The sequence below is a fragment of the Dictyostelium purpureum genome (assembly GCF_000190715.1).
Source record: "Dictyostelium purpureum unplaced genomic scaffold DICPUscaffold_608, whole genome shotgun sequence".
Classification (NCBI taxonomy): domain Eukaryota; phylum Evosea; class Eumycetozoa; order Dictyosteliales; family Dictyosteliaceae; genus Dictyostelium; species Dictyostelium purpureum.
In genome coordinates, this window is record NW_003519942.1 from 1 (window position 1) to 11,897 (window position 11,897).

The following is an 11,897-nucleotide window of genomic DNA, read 5'->3' on the forward strand; positions in this document are numbered from 1 at the left end:
AAAAGTTTATTTTATTTTTATTTTTATTTAGTTTTTTTTCTGTTTATATATAGACATTTATATTGATATCCAAATACAGATATAAAAAGTGAGTGAATGAATGATTTCCAATTTTGTAGAAAATAAAATGATGGAATTGTCCACATATGTTTTTTTAAAAATTTTGATATTTATTATTTATGGCAGTTTTTTAATGCATAATTATGTATAGTAGCCATGTTAATTAAAATATTATTGATTTAATTGACACTTTATTTTTATTTATTTATTTACTTATTTTTTTTTATTTTTTTTTTTATTTTTTTTTTTTTAAATTATAGTGTGACACAAAAAATAATACAACTCAAAAAAAGTAAAAAAATAAAATTTGTTATTACCAAATAATAAAATACATCAATACTTTTATTAAATATTTAATAAATCTAATTTTAATTAAATAGAAATAATAATTGTAGTAGTAAAAATGGTAGTGGTAAAAATAAGATATTAATATAAATAAAGATTTTATTACTGTTTATGTTTGTTTATTATTTTTTTTTTTAAAATTATTTTTTATGTTATTTTTATTACTACAACTATTATTTTTATTTAATTAAAATATTATTATTAAACGATATTTTATATTATTATTGCTGTATTAAAATAGTAGTTTATACATTAAAACAAAATAATGAAGCTTTATTTAATTTTTATTCAGTTTTTATAATTAGAACTAACCTTACTATATTTAAACAAAAAAAAAAAAAAAAAAAAAAAAAATTAAATATAAAAAAGGAATAGGATCAAATAATATATATAAATTTTTTGAAAAATGTTATAAAAAAAAAAATCAAATAATATTTAAAAAAAAAAACTTAATGTTATTACAGTTATAAATAAAATATAAATAATAGAAAAAAGATGATATTAGGCGAAGTATCATAAAATATAAAAAAAAAAATAATTAATAAAATAAAAAATTAAAAAAAAAAAAAAAAATTAGAAAAAAAAAAAAAAAATTGAAAAAAATGAAAATTTTTTTTATTTTTTTATTTTAATTATTTATTTAAACATTAACAAACACATAATTTTTTTTTTTTTTCAGTATCTATAACGATTTCCAAATATATTTTTTTATTTTATATTTACCCCCCCAAAAAATAATTTTTGTTTTTTGAAATAATAAATAAAATTAAATATAATTATATTAGTTTTTTTTTTTTTTTTTTTTTTTTTTGATCAATGAAAATTTTCTAAAAATAACAAATTTCAAAAAAATCAAATAATAATGTCAAATGTAAATAAAGTTAAAAGAAGTAAAGGTAACTAATCATATTAAATAATAAAAAAATAAAATTAAATAAAATAAAATAAAATAAGATAAAATAAAATAAATAAAATAAAATAAAAATAAAAATAAAATTTTTTTTTATTAATATTAATACAAATTTAATTTTTTATTCAGGTTTAAATGAAGAATCAAGTGAACAGGGTCAAGCAAAAAAATTAAAAAATGATACAGATAATAATGGCATAAATAATAGTAGTAATATTAGTAATAATATTAATAATAACCCAAACAATAACAATATTAAAAAATCATTTGATCAAAATTATTATGTCGATTTAATTGAAAGTGAAGAAGATATTGAAAATAAAATTAGAATCATAAAGACAATATTATTGGTTTTTAGAAATAGTATTGGTAATGAGCCGGATAAATGTGCATATTTATCATTATTGGTTATTGCAAAGAAGTCACCAAGTTTATTTTCACACTTTGACTTATTGGACCCACTTTTATCACTTTTAAAAAAAGACCCAACTCATGTACAGAAAAAGAACAATCTATTATCTATATTGGCATGCAATTTATTAATGGCAGGTTATGACTCTATTTCCGATTGGCCACAGTACCTATTTTTTGCCTATTTGGATGATGCAATAGGGGACAGATATTGGGTTGAAGATCCATACTGTAAAAATTTCGTAAATAATATAACAATGGTGTTTCCTCAAAATAAACAACAGCAACTACAGCAAACAAATAATACAGCTTTATCAACTACAACATCTACAACCACAACTCCACCAACTGTAAATAAACAACCTTTAGCTTTACAACAAAAAATAAAAAACCCAACACCTTCTGCGACCAATACAACACAAAATAATAATGATGATCAGGATTTATTAGTAGTAGTTGAAGAGATTGATCAATTATTAACGTCATCACCTTCATCGAATCAGTCACAGCCACCACAACAACCTAGAAATAGATTTTCCTATTGTTATAATGAAATCATAAGATATATTATACATTTAATTAAACAATATATAATCTCACCAAATCAAAGGGCTTTTATTAAACTTTTATCACTAACTGTTGGGTTCAAGGAATCAAGATTAGAGGGGTCACAGGTTATTGATTCATTATTAAATAATACAAATGTTTTTAGATTTTCAAAAGAATATCTCTCTCAACTTTTAATGTATACTACCGAAAACACACTAGAGGATATTAAAACTGTACAGAACCTTTTAAAGATTCAAATTTCGTCTCATCAATTCGACGTAGTTTCATCACTCTTAGGAAATAACTCTGCTTACCCAGCGATAGCTCTACACCAAGCTATAGAAATGGAAATGGATGGCAATCAAAAGGTTGTCACCAAATCTAAACTTTCAACAATTTTTAAATATTTTCCAGCAAACAGGGGCGAAGAGGAATTATCAGCAATTTTAAAAGATTATGCTTCAAGAGAGGATAGAAATGTTAAATTAGTAATAAGGAAAATATTCAAGCACCTCTCTAGTATAAATTTAATTTATCTCTGCGAACAATTAACAAATATAACATCATGGGATGAACAGCATTATATTAAACCAACAAATTCAAATATAAATATTTTAACTGGTGAAAAATGGATTACAAATATGTATCACTTACTATCACAGCTATTATTTTTATTACCATCATTCTATGAAACCTCAAAAGAATTAAATCCTCGTATAGCAGTCTCTTATCTTCAATCTTATTGTGTTCAGTGGGTTGGTAAATTAATCCCATTGTCAGAATTATCATCAACCGATGCATTATCATTAATTAAAAGGTTTTTGGTTTTTGAACCTTTGGGCTCCTATTTTCAAGCTTCCAATAATGCAGCGGATTCAGATAGAAATGCTTATCGTATTTTAACTACAGAGACACCAATTCAAGAGGTTATACTCGAGGTCATTATAAATATTGGTACAGAATTTTCAAATGAAAGAGGGGCTTGTTTAGATCTTTGTGAGGGATTACTAAAAAGAGCCATGTCAACTGCAACCAAAGTTGGTATTGCATCAAATATTACAAAACCGTCATTTGCAGAATCCTTTATTAATTTTTCAAGAATTGAAAACAGTGACCCACCATTAGCATATACCCCAATGTTTTGGCAATCAATGGTATTATCTTGTCTTTTAGTTTGTTTATCCCCCTTTGTTATCGGTACTTATCTTTGGCCAAATTGTCCAACTATTAGAACTTTAATTGAAATGGTCATAACTCGTTCCTGGAAATTTCCACCATATATACCAAAAGGTATTCAAAACTCAAACATTTTTGAAATTAATGAAATGAACCAAAGAATAGAAGAAAAAAAAATATTATCAAGTAAGTACATATTTTATAAAATATCTGAATGTATTTTATTATAAAAATATTAACATTAATGTTTTTTAATTTTTTTTATTTATTTTTAGAATACCCACAATTAAATGGCATCGAATTTATTTTATTGGATATTAAAGGCCCAATTAGACAACCACCTGACGAAATTATTGAAAAGTTACAAAAATTAGAGAACGAAAATCATTTAGGTTTTGTATTATGTACCAGTAGACAACCGGATTTCCTATTAGAAATTATGAGCAATCAAGATTCAAAACAATCAATGGTATGGTTAAATCCTATAATACACAACGACCCAAAGACATTGGATATTTTACCACCTATTTGTATTAGTGAAATTTTATTATCAACCCAATTCGAGTCACCAAATGCAAATAATAATATATCTCAAAGAGTACTAAGCAGAATGACATTATTTTTCAACTCATTGTCACCTGTCCCAACTTTAGAAATTTTAAATTTCTTTTTTACACTCTTACACTCTGAAAACCAAATTGTTAGATTGCTATCTAAAAAGGCTTTGGCTTCTTTGGTACCTCCATCACCAAAATCATCATCATCCACATCGACAACCTCTGGGTCAAATATACCTCTACCACCATCGACCCATCAACAATTGAAATCATCTTTAGATAAAATAAAAACCTCCCCAACAAATAATTTATCTTCATTGGGCGGTTCAAATGGTATTCAAAAAAATACGGATTCAAATTTATTTATAACTGAAGATTTTCAATGGTTAATAAAGTTAGGAAGCTTGCAGTGGTTTGAAGAAAGTCAAGAAATAGTAATTGCCGCTTTAAAGAAAGCAATTTATATAGAGACTGATATCAACGCTATTAAATCATATCTTCAATATTTGGTTAATAATCAAAGTACACCATACGATGCATCATTTCCAATCGATTTGTCCTATTTAATACTTGACAGAGGCGTAACAGCAAATTATTTAATGAATAGTGAAATAGCTATTTTAATATTTTATGTTTATTTACATTTACTCCAGCCAGAGCAACAAAAAGAACTATCATCTTATTTATCATCACATAGCGTAGTCAATTCTCAACAAAAATGGATAGTGGCCAAAACCCATTCAAGCTCAACAACTACAACATCTGCTACAAACCCCAAAGAAATTTATATACCAAGGGTAGTCTTGGACTCGGTTATTTATTGTTTATCAACCTATAAACTCAATAACTCTATTGATCAAAATTTTAATCAACAGATTGAATCCATTATAAATATATTATTCCCAGTTTCAAAAACCAATTCAAAATTAGAGACAACTTTCCATAACTTTAAAAACCAGAGTGTTGACGAACCAATTTTAAGAAGTAAAGAGTTTGTTGAAATTGTACTCCAATCAAATATCCAACAGTTAATTCAAGTTTCATTCGAGTCTGAATATCTTTTGAAATCGACAGATTGTATAAACTATTTATTCTCTCACAGTATTTCAAATATTTCAAGGGAAATGATATTGACTAAACTGGACAATAGTATAGATGAAATTAAAAAGCAATATAATAGTAGTGGTAACCATGAGGATATAAAAAAACAACTTTCTCAATTGAAGTTAAATCACAATAACACATTAACAATATTAAAATTGTTTATTAAAAAATCAAAAAATCAGAAGGGAAGTTTATTTTTAAATTTTATAGAGTCAATACAACAAAATCAAATCATTAAAGAGAAAGCTATTAAAAGGAAGCAATCAAATTTAATATTTAATCAATTTTTAGATAACGATGGTCCAGTTAAAGAGACAGAACCAATGAATATAGATAATATATCAATTAAAGATCAACTATTTAATAATACATCAACAGCAAATGAATTAATTAATATAACTATACCAATAATTAAAGAAAATAACAGTGAAAAAATTGAAAGTTATTTTAAAGAAATACAATCTTTCAATTTTAATAATTTAGCCCCAAATAATGAAATCAATATCTCACTTTTAATTTCCATAATAAGATTATTAAATAATGATTTAATTAAGAATTCCAAAATAGTTGACAACCAAAATAATCAAATACAAAAATTATTAGATTCATTATCAAATCAAAAAATTAATAATAATAATGTATTCAAACAAAAAGATTTTTTAGAATATATCTCAAAAAAAGCATTATTCAAATTATTACCAATTACCCCCATAAATACACCAATGAAGCAAAGTCCAAAGTTACATTCAAAACCATCAAATGAAAAAGTATTTGATATTTGCAAAGAATGGAATATTTATTCAAGTGACTCAATTGAAGTTCCAAAATTTAAGTTTAATAGTAAAGAAATTATTTCAGAATTGGATAAAATCAAATATCAAAATTTGGTCATAAATGAAATTAATAGGTTGGGTTATATCTTTAAGAATTTAGTGAGTTTATTTATATTTAATGATCCACAGAGATTAGAAGAGTTTATTGGTAAATTTTTCAGTAAATTATATTCAATGACCCAAAGAAACAATATTGAATCAACTCATTCAACTGATGTCACAATAGTTATTTTCAACTCATTAGTTTTATTATTAAACGAAATTGGTTCAAAAAAAGATTTAAAATTAAAAACATCATTAGGTATACTATTGGATTGGATGGTATTACTGGTACAGCAATTCATTTTAAATAATCAAGAAAATCATAAACAAAATTTTAATAGCCAAGAAACAATGAAAAACCATAATAGTAATAATATTAATAATAATATTAATATTAAATTAAATTTAGATAAAATTTATTTCCTATTATTTGGTAAAGGTAGCTTTAAATTTTCAACATTTTTACACTCACATTTTATCCACAACTCAACATGGAAAAATTTAAAAATAATGATGCAATGGTTATTCAAGGTTGGTAATGATTGTAAGAATGGGGTAAATCAATTTATTGAAATTAATTCTAGCCATAAGAGAATTGGCCTAGATCCATCATTGGTATTAAGTTTTATTAATGCTTATCACCAACACCCAAGATCTGGTGCTCCATACTATAGTGCCTCAAATACCGCTACTACTGCCATTTCGAAAAGTGTTACAAATATGACCACAATAATGGACTCTGTTGTTATGCATTACCTAAACCCATCAACCATTAGACTCCTTTCAGATTATATTGTCGATGAAATGGATAGTGTCAAAATATTATCTCCAAGTAAATTACAAAATAGAATGAATCTATTAATTTCATCTTCAATGATATCCCGAGATAATTTAGTATCACTTATACTTCACCTTTCTAATCAATATACCAAATCTTCCTCATCTGCAACTGTCATTAAACAAATTTATTTTGCATTTCCATCATTATTAAAATCAATTATTTCAAACTATTCACCTTTCTTAATTTTACCATCAAACCAGACAAACCAACTATTATTAAAACAACAACCCCAACAAAAAATTCAAAAGTCTGACCAACCACAACAAAATCAAAATAACAATATAATACCTAATGATTTAAAGAGTCAAATTCCAACTACCCAGTTAGATATAATCTTTCATCGTATAATTTTAAAGATATCAGATGTTTCAAATGAAAATAGAAATTCAGGATTTATAATTATTAGAAAGCTAGCACTTATTCACCCAGAGCTTATTTCGCTACACTTACCATCAATTCATTCCTTATTATCAGGTAGATCCGACACACCATTAGATCAATTCCTTTCTAGAAACTATCACCATTTATTCTACCAAATATTAGATTTGTTGGATATCTTAAGACCGGTTGTTTTCAATAGTCCATCATTAGAACCAATACTTTGTGAATACTTTACATTGTTGTCAAGTAATTGTAGCTCAAGAATTTCAGACTTTGTTCCAATGATCTCAAAGCTTTGTGATTTTATATTAATCTTCATTGATCATAATCAAAATATTGATCTTTTAATTCAACATAAAGATATTATAAAGTCTTTATCAAATTTCTATCCAAATTTCCAACCAGTATTAAAAAGAACAAAACCAAATCAATTAACCTCAACTCTAAACTCGTTATATTCATTCGATATAAACTATCAACAACCACATCCACATCAACAATCAAAACCACAGAAACCATCACAGAAACCATCACAACAGCAACAACAACAAACATCTCAGCATATTATTAATTGTAAAGAATCATATCCATTTAAATATATTAAGAATGAAAAATATTTAAATGAGAACGAGAAAACTGCTCAACAATTGGATGAAATTATTAAAATAACCCACAATGTACCAAATCAACTTAGTTTTTTAAAGAATGAGCTATTATTATTAATTCAATCCGATTACTATAATATCAGAAATATGGCCTATTTTTTAATTCAAAGATATTTACAATATTGCCCACAAGAAGTCGAAACCATGATTGGTGGGTATTTAAACTGTTTCCAACATTGGAATCCAGACGTAATAAAAGATGCCATTCAGCACTCTCAAGATTTTTACTATCTTTCAACAAATGATAGATCAGAGTACCTTGTCGAACAAATTTTAATTTATGGTGGTAAAGATTCAATTTCTGACATTAAAAAATTAGTTAACCCATTCAGTAAAATATTTAATTAATAAAAATATAAATAATAAATGTTAAAACAAGATTACTAAAATTCGAATTTTACTTTTTTTATTTGTGTCATTTGATCACAAAAGATATTTTATCTTTTCAAATAAAATTTTTTTTTTTTAAAATTATTTAAATATTTTTTTTAAATTTTTTATTTTTATTTTTATTTTTTTTATTTTTATTTTTATTTTTTATAAAATTGGTTGGTTGTAAAAAAAAAAAGAAAAAAGAAAAAAAAGAAAAAATTTGATGAATATTTGTATAAAGGGGCAAAAAAACAAAAAACAAAAAACAATTAAAACACATTTAAAAAATCAATATATTTATAAATATGACACTAAAAGTAATATCAGGTGATGGAATTTTTGACACCAAATTTTTATATCACAATCAAGACATTTCAAATATGTATGAAATAACGGAAGGAGCAATAAACCTATGGGTATTGGATCAAAAGAAAGATGTTAACAATTTACTACCATTTACCTTCAATATATTTCATATAACGAATGATGAAGAAATTGAAATTTTTAGAAAATATATAAAGTCAATTAAACTTGGGATATATGTTGCAATAGTTATAACAGGTGCAATACCATATCATAATAAAAGATTATATAATACTTTTCAAATGATGGGCGCCGGTAAATTAATAGAACAAATATCAGACTCAAATCCAAATTATTGTTTAATAGGTTATAAAGGGCAAAGAGTAGGGTTTGCAAGAGAAATAATTGGTGATGCTATGGACTTTGATGAAAATGCAATTCAAGTATGGACAATGACATCAAAAAAAAGAAGCAATACTAAAGGAAGGTTTATTATAAATATGAGAAACAACTTACCGCTCTATAAACCAATAAGCGATTTTTATAAAACAAAAATTAAAAAAGAAATGGTTACAAAACACTGGTAAATAAATAAATAAAAAAATATAATAGCACTAATAACTAAACAATAATAGTAGGAATAGCAAATAACAAAATATATATTACACATATCAATTAAGAATATAATTTAAAAATTAATTTAAACTATCCTTTTTCGTAACAAGATCAAAAGGATAGAAAACTCTACAAGAGTATAACATATTTATTAAATAAAATAAAAATTGTTTTATATTTACAATTTTAATAAAATTTAGACTAAAAAAAAAAGTTTTATAGCATTTTACTATTAAAATAAATATTTATTATGTTTTTTTTAATCCCAGAAAAGAATTTGGTGATTCATCGAAAATTGATTTTTTTAATGCATAAAAAAAAAATAAAAAAAATTATAGATAAAAAATTCATATATAATTTATATAATTTATATAATTATTATTATTATTGTTATTATTATAATTATTATTATTATTGTTGTTAATTTTATATTTTTATAAAGGTGTAAGAGGGCCACGCAGTATATCTACAGTTTGGTTAAAGCTTGCTCTTAGTTGATTTGATTTCTTAATTGATATTGGTTTTGATGCTGAAGAGGAAGAAGTGCGCATTGAAATTTGTTGTTGTTCTTGGTGTTGTTGTTGTTTTTGTTGATATTTTTCTTCGACTTCATCGTCATAATCATCATCATCTTCGGTAAAATCTTCCTCGGAAGAGAATTCGTCCATTGAACTATTGTTTGCTGAGTTGTTATTATCATGGTTGTTATCGTTGTCGTCATCGTTATTATTGCTATGTATTAAGCTATTATTTACAATATTATAATTAAATTCGTTACTTTGAAGTAAACTTCTAAAAGATAGTTTTGAAAATGATTTCTCTCCAAGTATCCATGGATGGCCTAATGACTCTTTAACTGTTAGTCTTTTGTTTGGATCTTGTTGTAACAATGATTTAATTAAATCTTTAACTTGATTGGAATATTTGAAATCTGAATTTGAAGGAAATGACCATTCACCCTTGACAATTAATTCGTACATAATGGATTCATCATTACTATAGAATGGTGGTCTACCAAAAAGAATAAAATATAATATACAACCGCAACTCCACATATCAACACTTTTTCTATAAATTTGATTATTTGTAATTTCCGGGGCAGAGTAGGCCAAAGTTCCGCATTGCTTATCCATACCAACTGATTCTTCGTAATACTTGGCAAGACCAAAATCTGCTAATTTAATATCTCCCTCTGATGAACTGACCAAAATATTCTCGGGCTTAATATCTCTGTGTACTATAGATCTATCGTGTAAATATTCGATCGCTGATAATAATGACTTCATTGTCAACAATGCTTCGTCTTCACTAAAAACTCCTTTGTTTATAATTCGATCAAACAAATCTCCATTTGGAATCCATTCCAACACCAAACAAATATCTTCTTCTGATTCGAAATGTTCAATAAATTTTATTATATTTGGATGTTGACATTTTGATAGAATTGATATTTCCCAATCTACATATGTTCTTCTTTCTTTATCTAAAATTTCTTTTGAAATAATCTTTACAGCATATTTCTCTTCTTCTTTATTTATATTATTTGCTAATGTTACTGTTGAAAATGTGCCCCTAAAAAAAAAAAAAGTTTTATTTATTAATATTAATTTGATTTTTTTTAATTAAAAAAAAAAAAATAAAAAAACGAATTTTTAGCTTACTCTCCTATAATTTCTGTTATATTATAATAATCATAAATTGATCTATCTGAAATTGTCATTCTTATATATTTATTAAATTTTATTTATTTTCTTCTTTTATATTTAAATTCAAGAGAGAAAATGGTTTATTCGTTATTTAATATTAGTTTTTTAAATAAATATGTTATTATTTTATTATTATTTTTTTATTATTTTATTATTATATTATTATTTATTTATTAATTAATTAAATTTTGATTTTTATAGAAAAAAAACAAAAAAAACAATTAAAAAAATTTTAAAATTTTTAAAAATAATACCACACAATAACAATAATTATTAATAAAATTTTATATTATTTAAGGTGTATATAAAAAATGATATGTTTGTTGTATATTTTAAAAAAAATTTTAAAAAAAAAAAATAAAAAAAAAAGATTTAATTTTTCTTTATATAAATACAAATGTTAGTTTTTTATTATCTTTATTATGCTTATTATTATATTGCTTTAATATATTAATTATTAAAATATAATACTAAGTGTTTTAGTATTTATTTAATTATTTAAATATTATTAAATTTGTTGGAATGAAAAAAAAAAATAAATAAAAACTATAGACGACTAGTAGTTTTTAACCTATTTAACAAGACTTATTATTATTATAATTATTATTGTTATTATTATTATTATGTTTTATTTTATTATAATTTCTTTTTGTTATTATTTGTTATAACTTCATAATAATAATAATAACTATACTATATCTCTACTACTAAATTTAAAAAAATAACAAATGTAAAAAATAAAAAATAAAAAATAAAAATAAAAAATAAAAAATAAAAAATAAAATTAAAAATTAAAAAAAAAAAAAAATTGAGAAAAAAAAAAAAAAAAAAAAAAAAAAAAAAATTTTAAAACAAACGGTTTTTTTTTTTTTTTTTTTTTTAAAAACCAAAATATTTTTTTTGGGGCCTTAAGTTGCCCGGGAAAAAAATTAAATTTAAAAATAATACCCTATTTTAAAATTCCCCACAAAAAAAATGGGCAAAGGGGGGGGGTTCCAATATTATTTTTTTTTAAAATTTTTTTTTT

General features: G+C 23.6%; 3 protein-coding genes across 3 annotated transcripts; 2 read left to right on the forward strand and 1 right to left on the reverse strand.

Moving 5' to 3' along the window:
- Nucleotides 1-1,267: 1,267 nt before the first annotated feature.
- On the forward strand, nucleotides 1,268-8,245 carry DICPUDRAFT_100030 (uncharacterized protein; the record flags this gene model as incomplete). Its single annotated transcript, XM_003294641.1, has 3 exons — nucleotides 1,268-1,301; nucleotides 1,445-3,637; nucleotides 3,727-8,245. 3 exons carry the CDS (start codon nucleotides 1,268-1,270, stop codon nucleotides 8,220-8,222), a joined length of 6,723 nt encoding a protein of 2,240 aa, XP_003294689.1. The 3' UTR covers nucleotides 8,223-8,245.
- Nucleotides 8,246-8,551: 306 nt separating this feature from the next.
- On the forward strand, nucleotides 8,552-9,136 carry DICPUDRAFT_43805 (uncharacterized protein; the record flags this gene model as incomplete). The annotated part of the gene is made up of 1 exon (XM_003294642.1): nucleotides 8,552-9,136. The coding sequence occupies one exon, from the start codon at nucleotides 8,552-8,554 to the stop codon at nucleotides 9,134-9,136; it is 585 nt and encodes a 194-aa protein (XP_003294690.1).
- A 226-nt stretch (nucleotides 9,137-9,362) lies between these two features.
- Nucleotides 9,363-11,602, reverse strand: DICPUDRAFT_59197 (uncharacterized protein). The gene is made up of 2 exons (XM_003294643.1): nucleotides 10,826-11,602; nucleotides 9,363-10,736 (listed from the first exon to the last, which is right to left on the reverse strand). The coding sequence occupies exons 1-2, from the start codon at nucleotides 10,882-10,884 to the stop codon at nucleotides 9,599-9,601; spliced, it is 1,197 nt and encodes a 398-aa protein (XP_003294691.1). The 5' UTR covers nucleotides 10,885-11,602; the 3' UTR covers nucleotides 9,363-9,598.
- Nucleotides 11,603-11,897: the final 295 nt, after the last annotated feature.